This window comes from Pelodiscus sinensis, chromosome 1, assembly GCF_052426305.1.
Source record: "Pelodiscus sinensis isolate ZL-2025 chromosome 1, ASM5242630v1, whole genome shotgun sequence".
Taxonomy (NCBI): Eukaryota; Metazoa; Chordata; order Testudines; family Trionychidae; genus Pelodiscus; species Pelodiscus sinensis.
This window is the reverse complement of record NC_143052.1, coordinates 30,292,992-30,310,425: the sequence shown is the minus strand read 5'-3', so window position 1 is coordinate 30,310,425 and position 17,434 is coordinate 30,292,992. Positions and strand designations below refer to the sequence as shown.

General features: G+C 40.8%; 1 protein-coding gene across 14 annotated transcripts in view; it reads right to left on the bottom strand.

The window, feature by feature from the left end:
* The window catches only part of KIF21A (kinesin family member 21A), a 150,471-nt gene that overhangs the window by 43,928 nt on the left and 89,109 nt on the right, over nucleotides 1-17,434 (bottom strand). For 10 of the 14 annotated variants that reach the window (XM_075927460.2, XM_075927474.2, XM_075927496.2 and 7 more), the window contains 9 exons: nucleotides 16,859-17,058; nucleotides 14,657-14,764; nucleotides 14,112-14,180; nucleotides 13,781-13,995; nucleotides 12,907-13,060; nucleotides 11,811-12,008; nucleotides 9,221-9,322; nucleotides 5,783-5,948; nucleotides 5,132-5,152 (listed from right to left, as the gene is read on the bottom strand). In XM_075927460.2, coding sequence (XP_075783575.1) covers nucleotides 5,132-5,152; nucleotides 5,783-5,948; nucleotides 9,221-9,322; nucleotides 11,811-12,008; nucleotides 12,907-13,060; nucleotides 13,781-13,995; nucleotides 14,112-14,180; nucleotides 14,657-14,764; nucleotides 16,859-17,058 — 1,233 coding nt within the window. The remainder of the gene's footprint in view (nucleotides 1-5,131; nucleotides 5,153-5,782; nucleotides 5,949-9,220; nucleotides 9,323-11,810; nucleotides 12,009-12,906; nucleotides 13,061-13,780; nucleotides 13,996-14,111; nucleotides 14,181-14,656; nucleotides 14,765-16,858; nucleotides 17,059-17,434) is intronic. The other 4 variants (XM_075927465.2, XM_089778659.1, XM_075927480.2 and 1 more) reach the window with 1 other exon arrangement.

Here is a 17,434-nt window from a genome sequence, read left to right as displayed (position 1 = left end):
TCCAGTATTTATGTGCTTTTGAATATTAAAATATAAACAATGTAATTTAAAAACACAAACAATAGGAAATCTGATAAAGAAACACATAACAGAACAATATAATAGGTTACTTTATGTGAGAAGGCAGTGGTACTTTTTTGCATTTTAAATAAGTATTGCTTTGGAACTTTTTTAAAAAAATGCAATAATATTTTTAATATTTAAATAAAGTCCCTTACTTATTCACTTTCAAATAATCCCATGGATTAAATATTATTTTGATGCAATCTAAAGTGACTTTATTACACAACAAAAGAGAAAATGTATGTTTCCTTACGTGTTTTCTTAACTACAGTAAACTTTCGATAATCCGGCACCTATAGGACCCAGGAGGTGCCGGATCATCAAATATGCCAGACTATCAGAAGGGGGGGCTATGAGGGGTCTGGGGTGGGGTGGGGTGGGGGGATGCTACCCCAGACCCTTCATAGCTCTCCCTTCTGATAGTCTGGCTCTGCCCCAGATGTCCCCGATTCAGCCGCTGCTGGTCAGTTTCAGCAGTGGCTGAATCGGGACGCCTGCGGCAGAGCAGCTGGGATGCTGCCAGGTTGGTCCGGTAGCACCGCCTCTCGGTGCTGCGAGACCAACCAGGCAGCACCCCAGCTGCTCTTGGGGATGCCTGGGACAGAGCAGCTGGGGTGCTGCCGGGTCGGTCCCGCAGCACCGAGGAGCAGCGCTACGGGACTAACCTGGCAGCACCCCAGTTGCTCTGCCCCAGGCATCCCCGAGTCAGCTGCTGCTGAAACTGATCAGCGGCTGACTCCAGAATCAACCGCTAGTCAGTTTCAGTAGCAGCTGCATAGGGGCACCTGAGGCAGAGCAGCTGGGGTGCTGCTGGGTTGGTCCCGTAGCACCGCCCCTCGGCGCTGCGGGACCAACCCGGAAGCACTCCAGCTGCTCTGCCCCCAGCTTTCCCCATTCAGCTGTTGGTCAGTTTCAGCAGCGACTGAATCGGGGAAGCCAGGCACATAGCAGCTCCAATTGTCTGGCTGCCCCGAGCACTTCCAGCTTCCTGATGGTGCCGGACCATCAGGAGTGCTAGAGCATTGGATGCCGGACTAATGGAGTTTTACTGTATCTCCTGGGATATGGGAGACCTGGATTTGAGCTTCTGCTCTAAAGGAGTCACAGCAGGTCAGCTCCAACAGGAGAGCATGAGTGATCTCCAAACCCCAGACCAAACAACAGTCTGGTGGTCAGGGCACTCACCTGGAATGTGGCTGGGAGATCTGAGTTCAAGTATCTGCTCCCAAAATCGGAACCAAATGACACATCAATGCCCTAGCTACTGGATGACTCTGTGGGGTGAAAAAACAAAAAATGGTCTGGTAGCACTTTATAGACTAACGAAACATGTAGATGATATCTTACATGTTTCGTTAGTCTATAAAGTGCTACCAGACCATTTGTTGTTTTTTTCTGTAACAGACTAACTCGGCTACCCCCTGAAGCTCTGTGGGGTGAGTCTTTCGATCTAGAAATTCCATCATTAGACCTGAGAAACCTCTTGGTGAAACTCTGAGCTAATCCCATATATTCCCATACTTTCTGTTTCAACAAATCAGCATTTTTCTGACAAAAAAAGTTGTATAAAAAAATTCTCTACCAGCTCTAGTATCAATGTTATCCCAGGTTTATCTACATATTTATCAAAGTTCATACTTCTGAAGGAAATAGGAAGGATAACCCTCATCTGAATTACATACAGTAGTGAGTAAATTGGGGTAATATAAATACTGCCTTTTAGATTATCCATTTCCAAAAATGCTTCTACAATCACCAAAGACTTGTCAGCCGAAACTCAGGTGAAGCATCTCAACTTCTGTTTAGCAATATAACTTCAGCTATTGGATAAAAATATCAATACTACAAAGGCAATCAAATACAGGCAGTCCCTGGGTTACGTACAAGATAGAGACTATAGGTTTGTTCTTAAGTTGAATTTGTATGTAAGTCGGAACTGGCTCCAGATTCAGCCGCTGCTGAAACTGATCAGCGGCTGACTACAGGAAGCCCTAGGCAGAGTTGCTCTGCCCCCGGCTTCCTGGAATCAGCCGCTGATCAGTTTCAACAGCGGCTGAATCTGGACTCCCGGGACAGAACAGCTGGGGCACTGCCGGGTAGGTCCCCACAGGACCAACCCGGCAGCACCCCAAGCTGCTCTACCCCAGGCATCCCGCAACAAAAGCCTGGTCTGCTGGGGGGGGGCGCACTAGCTGCCCCCCCCCTTCCCCCAGCAGACCAGGGAGACCCGAGCAATGCCGCGGAGGCGCAGAGGTCCCGCCACCTCTGCGGCTTTGCTCCTTTCTCCCTGCTGTGCTGGGGGAGTCCCCCGCAGCACAGCAGGGAGTCCCGAGCAAAGCCGCACAGGCGGCGGGACCCTGCTGCCCGTGCGGCTTTGCTCCTTTGCCCTGGAGCAAAGCTGCACAGGCGGTGGGGTCCCCCGCCTCTGCGGCTTTGCTCCTGTCTCCCTGCTGTGTCTTCCTCCTGTCTCCCTGCTGTATTGAAACTGATCAGTGGCTGATTCCAGGAAGCCGGGGGGCAGAGCAACTCTGCCTAGGGCTTCCTGTAGTCAGCCGCTGATCAGTTTCAGCAGCGGCTGAATTTGGAGCCAGTTCCGACTTACATACAAATTCAACTTAAGAACAAACCTATAGTCCCTATCTTGTACGTAACCCAGGGACTGCCTGTACTTGATTGCTTTTGTAGTATGTGCACAGCAGGGAGACAGGAGCAAAGCCACAGAGGCGGGGGACCCCGCCGCCTGTGCAGCTTTCCTCCAGGGCAAAGGAGCAAAGCCGCACGGGCAGCGGGGTCCCACCGCCTGTGCGGCTTTGCTCGGGTCTCCCTGCTGTGCTGGGGGGGGGACAGGAGCAAAGCCGCATGGGCAGCGGGGTCCGCCGCCTGTGCGGCTTTGCTCAGGTCTCCCTGACGTGCTGGGGAGTCCCCCCCAGCACACCAGGGAGACCCGGAGGATGCGGTGGCGGGACCGCTGCGCTCTTGGCAGTCCCACTGCCCGCGTAAGTCGGGGACAGCCTGTAACTGGAATACTACTTCAAATGATCTCCTTTCATTCCTCTTTAGATTGCAACGCTTCATAGAGCCTTCTATAAGTATTTCATTAATATGAGTCTGCAGAAGAGTGGAAAGAGAATGTTACAAAATAAAGGCCAGTAAATCAGAAGTGTGGTAGGAGGGAGAAAATACAGTGGGTAAAAAAACGAACAAACAAAAAAATAAAAAGCTTTGTTTGTGGATTCAATCGAGTTGTCATGTTACATTAACTCCTTTTTATGTTTGTTTTATAATCCAAGTGAGGCATTTCTTGATGCCTCTAATGACTTCATCTGTATCCAGGGGTGATAGAGAAAAAACTGAGGAAGGTTAGCACATGTATATTAGCTAGCATCACGGCTCAGCACTACTAGAGATGTGTGTACAGGTCTGATAGATACTGCTACTGAAGTTCTCTGAACAGCAGAACAGAAATGGAAACACATCTACAATGCAGCAGCTATAGGGACACTGACAAAGTTTTCTCTAAGCTGTGCGGTAGCATGGCCCAGCAGCTACTTGATGAGCCCTACCCAGAGCTGCCTTGCTAGGGGAGAAACACCTCTTCCTCAGCTGCAATTGCAGCTTCCTGCTGAGGACAGAGGAGCAAGTTCTCGGCCAACCAGTAGGGACGCTCGCTATTGGCTGGGAGAGACTCCCTGCTCTGTACTCAGCAGTAAGCTGCTGCTGTAGCTGAAGGAGAATTGCCCTTTCCCCAACCAGCCAGTTCAGCACATGGAGCCCTGAGCCTTTGGCTGAGTGGGGTTCATTAAGCAGCTGCAGGGCTGTACTACCGCACAGCTTAGAGGGAACCTTGGATACTACCTGAAGAAGAAAATGTGTCTTCACTTATTTGCTCAAAGCCTGACAACTTTACCTTGGCATGACTTTATTTCCTTACTACAAAATCAAAATACTACTGCTAATCTGTGTCACAGGAGTGTTGCAAGACAATTTACGTTTGCAAAGTGTTCTAAGATTATCTACCTACTTGTAGAAGATCTCTATATCTATTCTGATTTTGAACAGCTCTAGAAAAGTGCCTGAACTATGTTCCAGATGCCTTTGAACGATTAAAAATATATTCAAAGCTACGATAACTTTTGACATCATGCCTGACTGATTACTAGCTTTAAGCAACAACATACCGTATGTTGGTGTGGAACTTCAGCTGATGTAAAACTGTCACAGTGCCAATGAAAGCCAACAAAGCTATGACAGTTTAAATCAATAGACCTATAATAATGATGAGGACTTCTGCCGCCTTAAACACAAACCTGCTATGAACAATTACAGAATTGAATAAAATGCTTCCCTTGACACACATGGAATTTGTAAAAGACAATTTAATATAATTAGAAACTTTACAAAACTATACAGAAGAAACTGCGTATTTTGTGAAATATGAAGTGTTTCTGATGTATTCATTGACAGTGGCCACAATAATGTGGCAGTTTGGAGGATTTTAAAATGGTATTCCTTACCTTAATATATATTTTGTCACTTTAAAATGATCACCAAGTGCACAAAATTAACATAACAAATTAAAACTTGAATAAAAATGTAAAATAGTCTGTTATGCAGTGTATATTATACATATCCGGTAAAGTATTTAAGTTCAAAGATAAGTTATCTGAAAAAGGTCAAAAATTAATCACATGTTAAAAGTTATTTTTATGTCAAATACAAATATTATTTGTCACAATAACAGCAACAATAAAATGGAATGAAATACCCACTGAGCTGTATATCTTAGCATACTGTGCGCTCTCAAACAAATATATTAGGAACAAGTTTTAGCCACAGCCATGTTTGCTGCACTAACTTCATAAGTTCTAAGAATAAACTATTAGGAATTTTTTAAGTGTTGTCACTAAAAGAAAGTGTTTTTAAAGCTTGTGTGATAATGAGTATGTATACAAAATAGTACATGCAAACTGCTCACACACTCACAAACTCTAGGATGCTCCAGTTAGTGTACATGAACAATTAGTAACTCATGCAGCTGTAGAGTACACAGGAAGCTAAACATACTTACCCAGTGGTATGCTATCTAGGTCTGTGTAAATAACAGCAACAAGGAAACAAAAAGCAACACTCCAATCAAAACAGAGCCATTAAAAATCCCACATTAAACTATATTATTCATAGTTTAACCTAAGAGAAAGTAGAATAGATGCTGTAGCAGACATAGTACCTCCTTCAAAAGGTACAATTATGTGAAAAGAGAATGGGAACAAATATTTAGAATCTTGAGTTTAGAAGATTAAGTACCACCAAATTGTTCATATTAAATTTCTGTAGAAACAATAATCAGTACATTTTGAGTTTAAAAATGGTGGTAATAGTAACCTCCTTTGATCCTTCATTTTACTGCTACTTAAATATTACACTTGGGGTGACTAGACAGCAAGTGTGGAAAAAGTAGGACACCATTTTTTTGGAGGGGGTGGGGGAGGGGAGAATAGGATACAGTTGACTATATAACAAAGCCCCTAATATCATGACATCTGGTCACCCTAATTACACTTAATGGTTTGCATGCACGTCAAGTGTATATTTTTATATGTAAATTGTTAAAATACAGCATCTATTCAGAAAACGAATGTCCTACAATATCTATTACAACATGCATGAAAAGCAATCCTGACATGCAGAGTACTTCCCCTTTATAAAATGCCAAAAATACCTTGCAAAGCATGACCCAGCAAAGCATCAAGTTCGGGATTCAATTCTGCCTTCTCTTTCAGCATATGAAATAGCAGTTGGTTTTGAGTAGAACTTGTAATTTCTGTTTGCTTAAGGCGTCCTTCAAGAACCTTAATTTGCGCCTCCTTTTGAGCCGCCTGGAGACCCTATAGGAAAAATGACAAGTACTTAAAATATTCTTAAAAGAAATCAGTAAATGATAAATCTTACATATTACTTTAATTTCTGTAATTTAGTGGCCAATTTGAATCTGCTGTATTTCTTCATATGTCCAATAGATTAAAAGGTAACCAGTGGCCAAACTTTTCTGGATATCCTCTGTCCACTTTTCTGTTTCATCTTCTTTCCTTTGGGTCAAACTTTTTAGCATGCACACACCCAAGGAAATACTCTTTTTAGGCATCAGACAAATGTACAAACTGACTTAATCCCCAAGCATGAGGGATTTGTGCACTTAATAAAGCACAAGCAAAGTGAACAAAAACTTGGGCCTTAATTTTCCATAATTCAACCCTCTTATCTGTTGCCTTTTATATTACCTAACACACACACAAAAAACCCTATAAACTTCCAGGATCATCAAATGAACATTCAGTTTTCTCTGGAAAGCTCTTAGAACGTAACATACATAAGAATCCATTTTAGAAACAATTCATCATGAATGTTGACTTGTGAGGCTTATTTAGCTGGAAATAGAAAACTTATAGCAAGAGCTAGTCAAATAGAGAAAACTAAATAATTAAAAAGATACATCAATAAAACATGTTCTTGAATGTTTTTTCAAGGTCACAAGGAACTACCTCCATACATTTAATTGCCTACAGTGAGATGGGTTGCTGGAAATACAATTAAAACTATAAGCAGATACATCAGGAAATCCAGTTCCCCACATTTTAATTTTTCAGGCCATTCTTTCAATTCTGTTTTACCAAGAGAATCCTAGTAAGCCTTTCCTTCTTTGTAGTGAATAATTTTAAAAAAATAAATCAACAGCTTCTGGTGCATCCTGCCTTTGTGTGACCAAAAAAACCCCCAACCCCCCCCCCCACTCCCTCACCCAAAACACTAACAAAAAACAAGTGAGCAAGCATTCAAAAACTTTGACTCTACTACATGTTAATCGTCTAACAGGAGGAAGTGCAAATATAATAATAAAAAGTAAGAAGAGGAAGTTACTCACCTTGTGCAATAACTATGGTTCTTCAAGATCTGTTCCCTTACGAGTCCATTGTAGGGCCGTGTCCAGACTCAGGGGTTTTTTCGGGAAAAGTAGCCTTTTCCCGAAAAAACTTCCCCTGCGTCCAGACTCAAGCCGCGTTCTTTCGAAATTATTTCGAAAGAACGCGGCTTTTCTTTCGATGGCGGTAAACCTCATTTCACGAGGAAGAACGCCTTCTTTCGAAAGTTCCTCTTTCGAAAGAAGGCATTCTTCAATGTAAAAAGGCCGTCTTCGAAAGAGAGCATCCAGACTCGCTGGGTGCTCTCTTTCGAAAAAGCGGATTTCTCTAGAGCCTCTTTCGAAAGAAGCCTGCAGTCTAGACATAGCCTAGGAGACCATCTGTCTCTCTAATCAGGGATTTGTGGTAGTAGTGTCTGTTAAGCCTGTACATGCACTCTTCCTCCCTCATGGTCTGCCTCAAGACTCGCTGGCACTGAGTGGGTGAACCTCCCCCCCTTCCTTTGCTACCATAGGTAACTCCCAAGTAGAGGGGAAGAGAGCTGTATGCCAAAGACGACAGTGCCAACTACAACACCAAGGGTCAAAGCGCCAACTCTATAAGCAAGGAAGAGTTTCAAGCACTAATCTCTCTCCAGCTTAGTTCTGGGCTTGTAATTACTACAAATACTGCAATGTCCTTCATCTAAACACTTGAGATAAGCTGTTTGAGGGTCCCGTCTGGACACAGGCTTGCCACGAGTGATGCAGTTCTTAAACACCACTCCATGCCCCAGTGGGAAACTCAAACAGAGAGCAAAAATGAACAAAACATGGGAGGGAGCCCCCCAACTAAAAACTATCAACTAACACTTAATAATAACAGCTAACTAACTATAAACAGAAAAAAAATGGGAAGAAATCAGCTAAGATTATCTTGCAGAGCAAGAGAACAAGTGTTCTGCTGAGTGTCACTGGCGGTAAGAAGGATTTGAGGGGATGGAGGGTCAACTGAACCCTATATATCGCACCATGCAGGTGCCACTCCAGATGGCACCATATCCAACTTGGAAGGTACCACTAGGTGAAAAACCTTCCAATGATCTTGCACACAGCATGTGCCCACACCTATTAGAATGCACATATGCAATCATTCATAGAAAAAAGCTAATTTATTTTCTCTTTCTTTCCTCTTTAATCCCAACCAAGTAAAAAATGAATCACTAAGGAAAAACAATAAAACCAACTAATACTTATGCTAATGACACAGATAAGGACAGGATGAATGCTTGCTTCCTTTGAGGCCAAAGGTGGTTGAGAAGGAAGTAAGGGGTGGGGATTGGGAGTTTAGAGATCCTCCAGACAGATCACGAGGGATGGACAGCAAGATCAATGGATACTGCTACCAAAAATCTTTATGTAATGCAGTGGACTACCCACACAGATACTACTCAAAGAATAAGTAGCTATCAACTAGTATTTGATGTTCTAGATACACCTCTGATATGTGAGGATGGGAAGCTAACACTCAGCTATACCTGTAGCTATTAAATATAGATTATAAAATGCCAATTATGCAGTGACCTCATTCACTTTGAAGTCATTATTCAATGGATTCTATACATTAAGAAAAAAGCCCATATTGCTGTTAAAAATCACATCTTATCAAGTGTGTATATTATATGGATCGAAAACAGCCAGCGAGCAATATGTAACTCCAGCTTGGTTATTAAAAAATAAAACTAGGTTACAGTTTTAAGAAACTTAAAGGATCCTTTGAACTTGTTTTCAGAAGTTCTAAGCACTCAGCACCATCCCTTGAAGTCATTGTGAACTGCCGGATGCTCAGCATTTTTGAAAATCAGCACACTTAAGAGTCTTAATAAGCAGTCAGGAACTTAACCTTAGGACTCCTATTTTTGAAAAAATGCTCTAGATAGGTCTAAGTGGTGCATTCTAATTCTCTTACTTCTTTACCATGACTAATCATAATGCTTGATTTTTTTGTGCAAGGCAAGGGGCAGAGAATAAACTACAATACTTTTTCCCTGGAAACAATTTGCAGCATGGAGGCATAGTTGAATATGCAGATTCTTCTAATTTGGCAGTATTTGAAACACTTGATATTGAAATGTTTTTGTGTTTTAGTCAAAGCATTTAGATCCAATATGCAAATATTTTGCAAAGCATTTAGATCCAATATGCAAATATTTTGCAAAATGCTTCACAAGAAAGTACAGTATACTTTATTCCCTGTGTTACCTTATTAATGCCCATTGTGAGGAAGTGATCAAGAAGATAACGAGCTTCTGTTAGCGTGCAGGCATTAATCACTGCAGTCACATCCAAGGTCTCACCTTCTTCCTACATGTACAACAGTAAAAAAGGTCAGGAAATCTGCATCCTAGTCAGAGGACATAAGTGCTGCTATATTAAGATATGAATTATATTAACTCTAAAGATTCAGTGTAGGATTTTCAAAAAATAATGATAGTCAATGATACATGTTCTCTTAACCTAATTAAAGCATTTTGGAAAATCCCATCTTTAAACATTTTAGACTCCCTTAGGAATCTCTTTATGTTGAAACTTCTTTATTAATGCCTCTGGGTTATATGACCCTGCATTATATTGATAAACTGGTCAAAAGTTCAAGGAACTATTTTCCTTGTATGAGGAAAACAGTGTGAGGATATGTCTACACTACCCTCCTAGTTCGAATTAGGAGGGTAATGTAGGCATACCGCACTTGCAAATGAAGCCCGGGATTTGAATTTCCCGGGCTTCATTTGCATGAAGCCGGCCGGCGCCATTTTTAAATGCCGGCAGTTCAAACCCCGTGCCGCGCGGCTACACGCGGCACCGAGTAGCTAGTTCCGATTAGGCTTCCTAATCTGAACTAGCTGTACTCCTCATGGAATGGGGAAGCCTAATCGGAACTAGCTACTCCGTGCCGCGTGTAGCCGCGCGGCACGGGGTTCGAACTGCCGGCATTTAAAAATGGCGCCGGCCGGCTTCATGCAAATGAAGCCCGGGAAATTCAAATCCCAGGCTTCATTTGCAAGTGCGGTATGCCTACATTACCCTCCTAGTTCGAATTAGGAGGGTAGTGTAGACATACCCTAAGTTACTGATGTAGTAACTAGGAATTCAGGAACAGACCAACCCTGCAAAAGAAGTAGTTAAGGTGAAGTTTTGAGACAGTACTAAGTAGAGTAGTTTAGACTGTGTGATACAGTCTGTACCAGCGTCCTAGAAAATTGTGTCTGGTCTTAAAAACACTTTGTTGTGTAATGCATTTAAAGAGGCAAACTGTATGATGCTTTCATTGATCCGGGTAATAGTCACATTTCTAGAAAAACAATTTTAACAGCTAGTTCCTAATGATTTCATCTCTGCTTAAAAGATTATTATTGGCAATTCAATCCCAGGTGAACAATAAATTTGTTTGATAATACAATTAATCACCTTTATCCTATTTTACACTATTAATATAATAAATTCCAAAAAACACAGAGTAATAGTTAAACTAAAAACAACAGAACTAGTTTATTTACAGAATAAAAGAAATGTAAGGCTGGAAGGAACCTTGAGAAGTCATCAAGGTCAGCCTCCAGCACTGTGACAGGACCAAGTAAACCTAAATCAAATCTCACAGCGATATGTTCAACCTGTTTTTAAAAACATCTGATGATGTAGATTCTACAAACTTCTTTGAAGGTCTATTCCAGACCGTTACCATATAATTATAACATTTTTCCTGGTATCTAATTTAATAAATCTCTCTTGCTGCAGAGTAAGCCCATTACTTCTTGTCCTACAGTTAGTGGATTTAGAGAACGATTTATCACCATCCTCTTTATAATGCTCTTAACGAATCTGAAGATTTATCAGATTCCTGTGAATTTTCGTCTCAAGTCTAAACATGCCCAGTTTGGTTTTTTTTAAACTTTCCTTGACTTCATCCACATACTTCCTAAAGTGTAGAATGAAGAACTGGACACAGTACAACAGATGAGTCCTCAGCAGTGCTGAGTAGAGCAGAATAAATGCCTCCCATGTCTTACATAAATATTCCAGTTACTACATACCAAATATTAGCTTTTTTTTCCCCCCACCATTGCATCAGATTGCTGACTCTCATTCAATTTATGATTCACTCCAGATCCTTTTAGTACTACTACTTAGCCAGTTATTCCCCCATTTTACAGCTGTGTATTTGATTTTTCCTTCCTAAATAAAGTATTTTGCACTTGTCTTTACTGAATTTCATCTTGTTGATTTCAGACCAATTCTCCATATGTCAAGGTTGTTTTTTAATTTCTATTCCTGTTCTCAAAACTGCTTGCCAATCTTCCCAACTATAAGCCTACACTCCACTTTATTATCCAAGTACTGGACCCAAGGACCCCAATAGATATACCCTCCCTATTTGACAATGAAATATTGATATCTACTAATGTATAAGACAATTATCAAGTACAACATAAGTGTGTCTTCTGAATAAGACATAGACTATACTGTAACGGACAGCTGTGGAAGAAAGATTTAAATCTATGACTGTCACAAGAACCATAGTATTTAATACCAGCAAAATGAAGTATCAGCTTTGACATTTAATGGCCCTGCAATGTTAATTTACCTTATATAATCAAAACTAATACTTATATCTGAAAACTCCACTGTACAAACACTATCTCCTCAACTTATTTGAATTGAACAACATAATGTATGGGTTGCATAATGCATGAAACACCTAGGTAAACTTCACCACAGACTAAAATATTCTCAAGACTAATGCAATTTCCCAGGTGTACATGTTACTATTACTGAACCTTAGCACTTGACTTACCTTTGCTTCCTCCATCTGCACAATGTTTGCTTGGCAGTCAGAAATACTGTCATTGATGTAATCTATATTTGCAGTTAGTGATTCCATCTCCTCATTGATATTATGGACATTTTTGTCTACTTCTCCACCACCATCCTTGATGACTTTCTCCCTTTTTTTCGAAAGCTTCTCTCTTCTTTTTGTAAGTTCTTCACGTTGCTATTTCCAAGAGAAATTTTAAATGAAAATCTTGCACACTGAAGTAAACTATAATTTATATTCTTTATTTTTGTTCTTTTCTGGTTACATGGTACCCACAATGTACATGTGCAGAGGGAGAGAAATAGAGGATGCAAACAACACATGTATATGGTGCTTTTATATCCCGACACCTACAACATATTTGTTTTGTTTCTTACCTCAGTAAAATGTGACAGTTCTGGGTTCTATGTTGGGATTCAAACACTTCAAGCAATAAATCACTTTATGGCTGTGTCTACACTGACATGAATTTCCGGAAATGCTTAAAACAGAATAGTTTTCGTTATAAGTATTTCTGGAAAAAGAGCGTCTACATTGGCAGGCTGCTTTTCCGGAAAAGCGTCTGTGGCCAATGTAGACGCGCTTTTCCGGAAAAGAGCCCCGATCGTCATTTTCGCAATCGGGGCTTTTTTCCGGAAAAGACTACTGGCTGTCTACACTGGCCCTTTTCCGGAACAGTGTTCCGGAATAAGGACTTATGCCCGAGAGGGAGCAGTGTAGCTTTTTAGGAATAACGGCTGATTTTGTACAGTAGAGCGTCGTTGCTTTTCCGGAAATTCAAGGGCCAGTGTAGACAGCTCGCAGCTTATTCCGGAAAAGCGGCTGATTTTCCGGAATAAGTGGCCCAGTGTAGACACAGCCTATATGCTTGTGCCTACAAGGTGCCAAGCACCTCTGTGACCTATGGCCTAGACCAAAGCTTACTCTAGTCAGAGGGAGCCTTTTCATTAATTTCAGTTGGTTCTGAATCACTTTGGCCGATATGAAGAAGTAATTTTCTTATAAAAGAAAGTATATCTGCTTTCTGCTATTTTCATGCAATAGCATGTAAGATAGTTCATAATAAATACCCCACCTTAAGTAGTCTATTCATATCTGTTTCCATATTGGAAATGGTCATTTTCTGCATAATGATGTCAGTCACTTTGCGTTCAAGTAATTGCCACTTCATCCTGGCTGCCTTTGAGGAATAAACTCTGACAGTTGTTCCTTTTCTTTGGTAGTTCTTCCTATGGTTAATTCAGAAAGCCACATTACTGAAAATAACTACGTGGTCCAAATCAGATTTTTGAAACTGCAAACTATCAATGCAAAATTATTATTATGGTTTAAAGGCAACATGACATTCTTCTCCAAACCCTGACTAGACATCCACCTACTCGTAATCAGTCCTCTTCCGACATACTTCATATCCTTTGGCACTTCAAAACATATGTCAAGTCCTGTAGCATTTCAATGGAGGCATCATACAGCTTCAAGCAATGATTTATAAAATGCTTCCATCATCAGAGGACCAGGTTCAATTAAATATACAAGTCTGCTTCAGAGTACAAATCCCAAACTATCAAGAACTTCACTGTGTTTGTATTTGTTTGTTTACCTGAGATTTTCTTTGTTCTTAAGAGAAATGTGGGTAACTGAACCACAGAGCACATTTTGCCGAGTATGGCACCCAAATTTTAAGAAATTTAGATTTTCAAATATTACTTGTTCTGTAATGACATTTTGTATTGTCCTACACTGTATAACAAAAATATGCCAGGTTCAATCCTGCTCTTGGTGAAATTAGTGGGCATAGGACCATTTTAATGGACTAGGAAGTGACTTGAAATCGTAAATAGAACCCATTATAACATCTATCTAGATGTGAATGTGTGCTATAAATTATAAAACTGGAGAGGTAATGTTTTAGCTGTCATTTATAAGAAATATATATTTTTAACCTTTACCTGGTTCCATTTGTTGCAGTTACTGATAATGCTTGGACCCTAGCCACAGGAATTCGCATCTTCTGCTGTACTGCTGATTTTGATCCATCATAGTCCACAGATGACACACTAGAACTTGGTTCCTGAATAGGATGGTCTGGCAAACTCAGCTTACGACTCACCCTTCCAGCCGTTTTATCAGACATAGGCCTTACTTGTCGACGCAAAGCTGAAACCTGAAACAGCAGGACAAGACATAACCTGTGGGTTGCATTATAAATTCTATGTTATGACCACAAATTATGCAGATATCTATGATCTAACAGGACACAGCAATGATGTAAGACAATACCTCTTCTGTTTTGCGGCGTAGAACAACTTCTTGGTTTCTTTTCTGAGCTTCCAAAAGTTTGAGCTGATGCTGTGAACAATGACAATGAATCAGCCAAATATTTTTGTCTCCATCATTTGTCATTAGCAGTCTAACTGAAGAAGTTCAATATATATAATATAGGCTTACAAAACTGTTGTGGAAAAGGTGCAAAATCTTCTTATCCAAAATATGAAGATTATAATGGGAAAACAAACCTTCCTCAATACTTTGTTTGTCCCTATCAAACAAATAACATTCCTGGAGTGAAAGGGCAGGCAAAATTTTGCAAATAGCATTAACAGATCTACAATAAAGCTTTGTTTATTTTTACTACTTGAAGCCTGGGGGCAGACTTTCTACAATGCAACTAAAATGCATCAGGTGTCAACCAAAATCTTATTTAATTGTAAGAGGAGGGGATTGATGTTCAGATGGAAGAAGTATGACATATTCCACAGAGTAATAACTATGTTTACTATTGTACAGAAAGCTTTATTAACATTCACATCTGAACTATATATTACCTCTCGCTTACGCTGCTCCTTTTTAAGCTGTGCAATCTCCCTGTTTCTTCTAGACTCTGTCATCCTGGCTTTTTCTTGCTCATCTTTCATTTGTTTCATCAAACGAACCTGCATAGAGACAATCTCTTAACCACCATAACAGAGAGCATTTACTTTAAATCAAAATGATTTCAGTCTCCCTGCATTCACATAAAAAGCATTTTCTTCACACTATAATTAGGGATGTAAGCAACTACTTGAGTATCATAGAATCATAGAATAATAGGACTGGAAGGGACCTCAAGAGGTCATCGAGTCCAGCCACCCGCCCTCAAGGCAGGACCAAGCTCCGTCTACACCATCCCTGACAGATGTCTATCTAACCTGTTCTTAAATATCTCCAGACAGGGAGATTCCACCACCTCCCTTGGCAATTTATTCCAATATTTGACCACCCTGACAGTTAGGAATTTTTTCCTAATGTCCAATCTAAACCTCCCCTGCTGCACTTTAAGCCCATTACTCCTCGTCCTGTCCTCAGAAACCAAGAGGAACAAATTTTCTCCTTCCTCCTTGTGACACCCTTTTAGATATTTGAAAACCGCTATCATGTCCCCCCTTAATCTTCTTTTTTCCAAACTAAACAAGCCCAGTTCGTGAAGCCTGGCTTCATAGGTCATGTTCGCTAAACCTTTAATCATTCTTGTCACTCTTCTCTGTACCCTTTCCAATTTCTCCACATCTTTCTTGAAATGTGGCGCCCAGAACTGGGCACAGTACTCCAGCTGAGGCCTAACTAGTGCAGAGTAGAGCGGCAGAATGACTTCACGAGTTTTGCTTACAACACACCTGTTGATACAACCTAGAATCATATTTGCTTTTTTTGCAACAGCATCACACTGTTGACTCATATTCAACTTGTGGTCCACTATGACCCCTAGATCCCTTTCCGCCATGCTCCTTCCTAGACAGTCGCTTCCCATCTTGTATGTATGGAACTGATTGTTCCTTCCTAAGTGGAGCACTTTGCATTTCTCTTTATTAAACCTCATCCTGTTTACCTCTGACCATTTCTCTAACTTGCTAAGGTCATTTTGAATTATGTCCCTATCCTCCAAAGAAGTTGCAACCCCACCCAGTTTGGTATCATCTGCAAACTTAATAAGCGTACTCTCTATACCCAATATCAACATCATTGATGAAGATATTGAACAGTACGGGTCCCAAAACAGACCCTTGCGGAACTCCACTTGTTATCCCTTTCCAGCAGGATTTAGCACCGTTAACAACAACAACTCTCTGACTACGGTTATCCAGCCAATTATGCACCCACCTTATCGTGGCCCTATCTAAGTTATATTTGCCTAGTTTATCAATAAGAACATCATGCGAGACCGTATCAAATGCCTTACTAAAGTCTAGGTATATGACATCCACCACTTCTCCCTTATCCACAAGGCTCGTTATCCTATCAAAGAAAGCTATCAGATTAGCTGGCATGACTTGTTCTTCACAAACCCATGCTGGCTATTCCCTATCACTTTATTACCTTCCAAGTGTTTGCATATGATTTCCTTAATTACCTGCTCCATTATCTTCCCTGGGACAGACGTTAATAGTCAACTATATAAGCTTATAACTATAAGCTTAGGCTTATCGGGTAGTTGAGTCACTACTTAACTACTCTCTTGCCCCCCTCCCCCTTGCTGCCTCTGTATCAGCCTGTATCAGCTGCCTTAAAAGCCAATTCCCCCCAGCACCGGCTTCGTAGCGGTGGATGTGGGGGAGAAGGGAAGGCAGAGCCCAGCAGGCTCTTACTACAGTTAAAATGCAGAGCGGCAGCAGCCTGGGAGCCAGTGTGAGCTGGGACTGCTTAGACCCAGCTTGTGCTGTCTCCGGGACTAACCTCACTGTGGCTCTGCAATTTAAATGTAGTAGGAACCAGGCTGCCTGCTCACCTGGCTCCTACTACATTTAAACGGCAGAGCCACAGCGGAGAATAGCGAGCACCCTCCCTCATCGACTAATTGAGTAATCAATGGAAATTCCATCAACTATTCGATTAATTAACCACTACTTAACATTCCTAACTATAATCTCCTATAACTATTCTGTACTTTCAGACATTTACCTCCTCCCAGATATACATTTTTCTTCTGTCATGTGATAACAAGAAAACAGCTCTCAATCCCTTTTTCATTGAACAATATTAAAAAGGAAAACCTTAGTTTTTTTCATCTCAGTCACATCCTGCTGCAGTTTCTTCAGCTGCTTTTCATACTGAGACTGATTTTTAAGCATTCGTGCATGCTCTTTCTGAGCAGTCTGAAGTCTTTGCAGTTCTTTATTCATGGTTTGGAGCTTTTTCTCATATTCTGACTTAATTTTTTTTGCTTTTTCTTCTGAACAGGACTCCATGGAACCTAAATAAAAAGGGGAATTCCTATCAGCTAATTTGCTGAGGATATATCTTCACTTTGTCAATACTGCATTACCTGCTCACTCAGCAGCTGAAACAGTTGCCTCCGATCATCTTTAGCTATTTAAATTGTCATTTTGCTTCACTGCTATGAAGTCTTTGCCCAGGACTAGTAACTTCTATAGCTTTAGGCAATGTATAAAGTACTAACACAATCACTTTATACACTTAATTGATTTCTAATTTTCTAACTGAACAACAAAGGCAGGTCATTCCAACTGAGTGCAATGATGACACATGCATAAAATGAAAAATAAAAACAGAATTCCTTTCTGCTTTACTGCAAACATTGGACACAGGAGTTGGAGATTCTAAGCAGT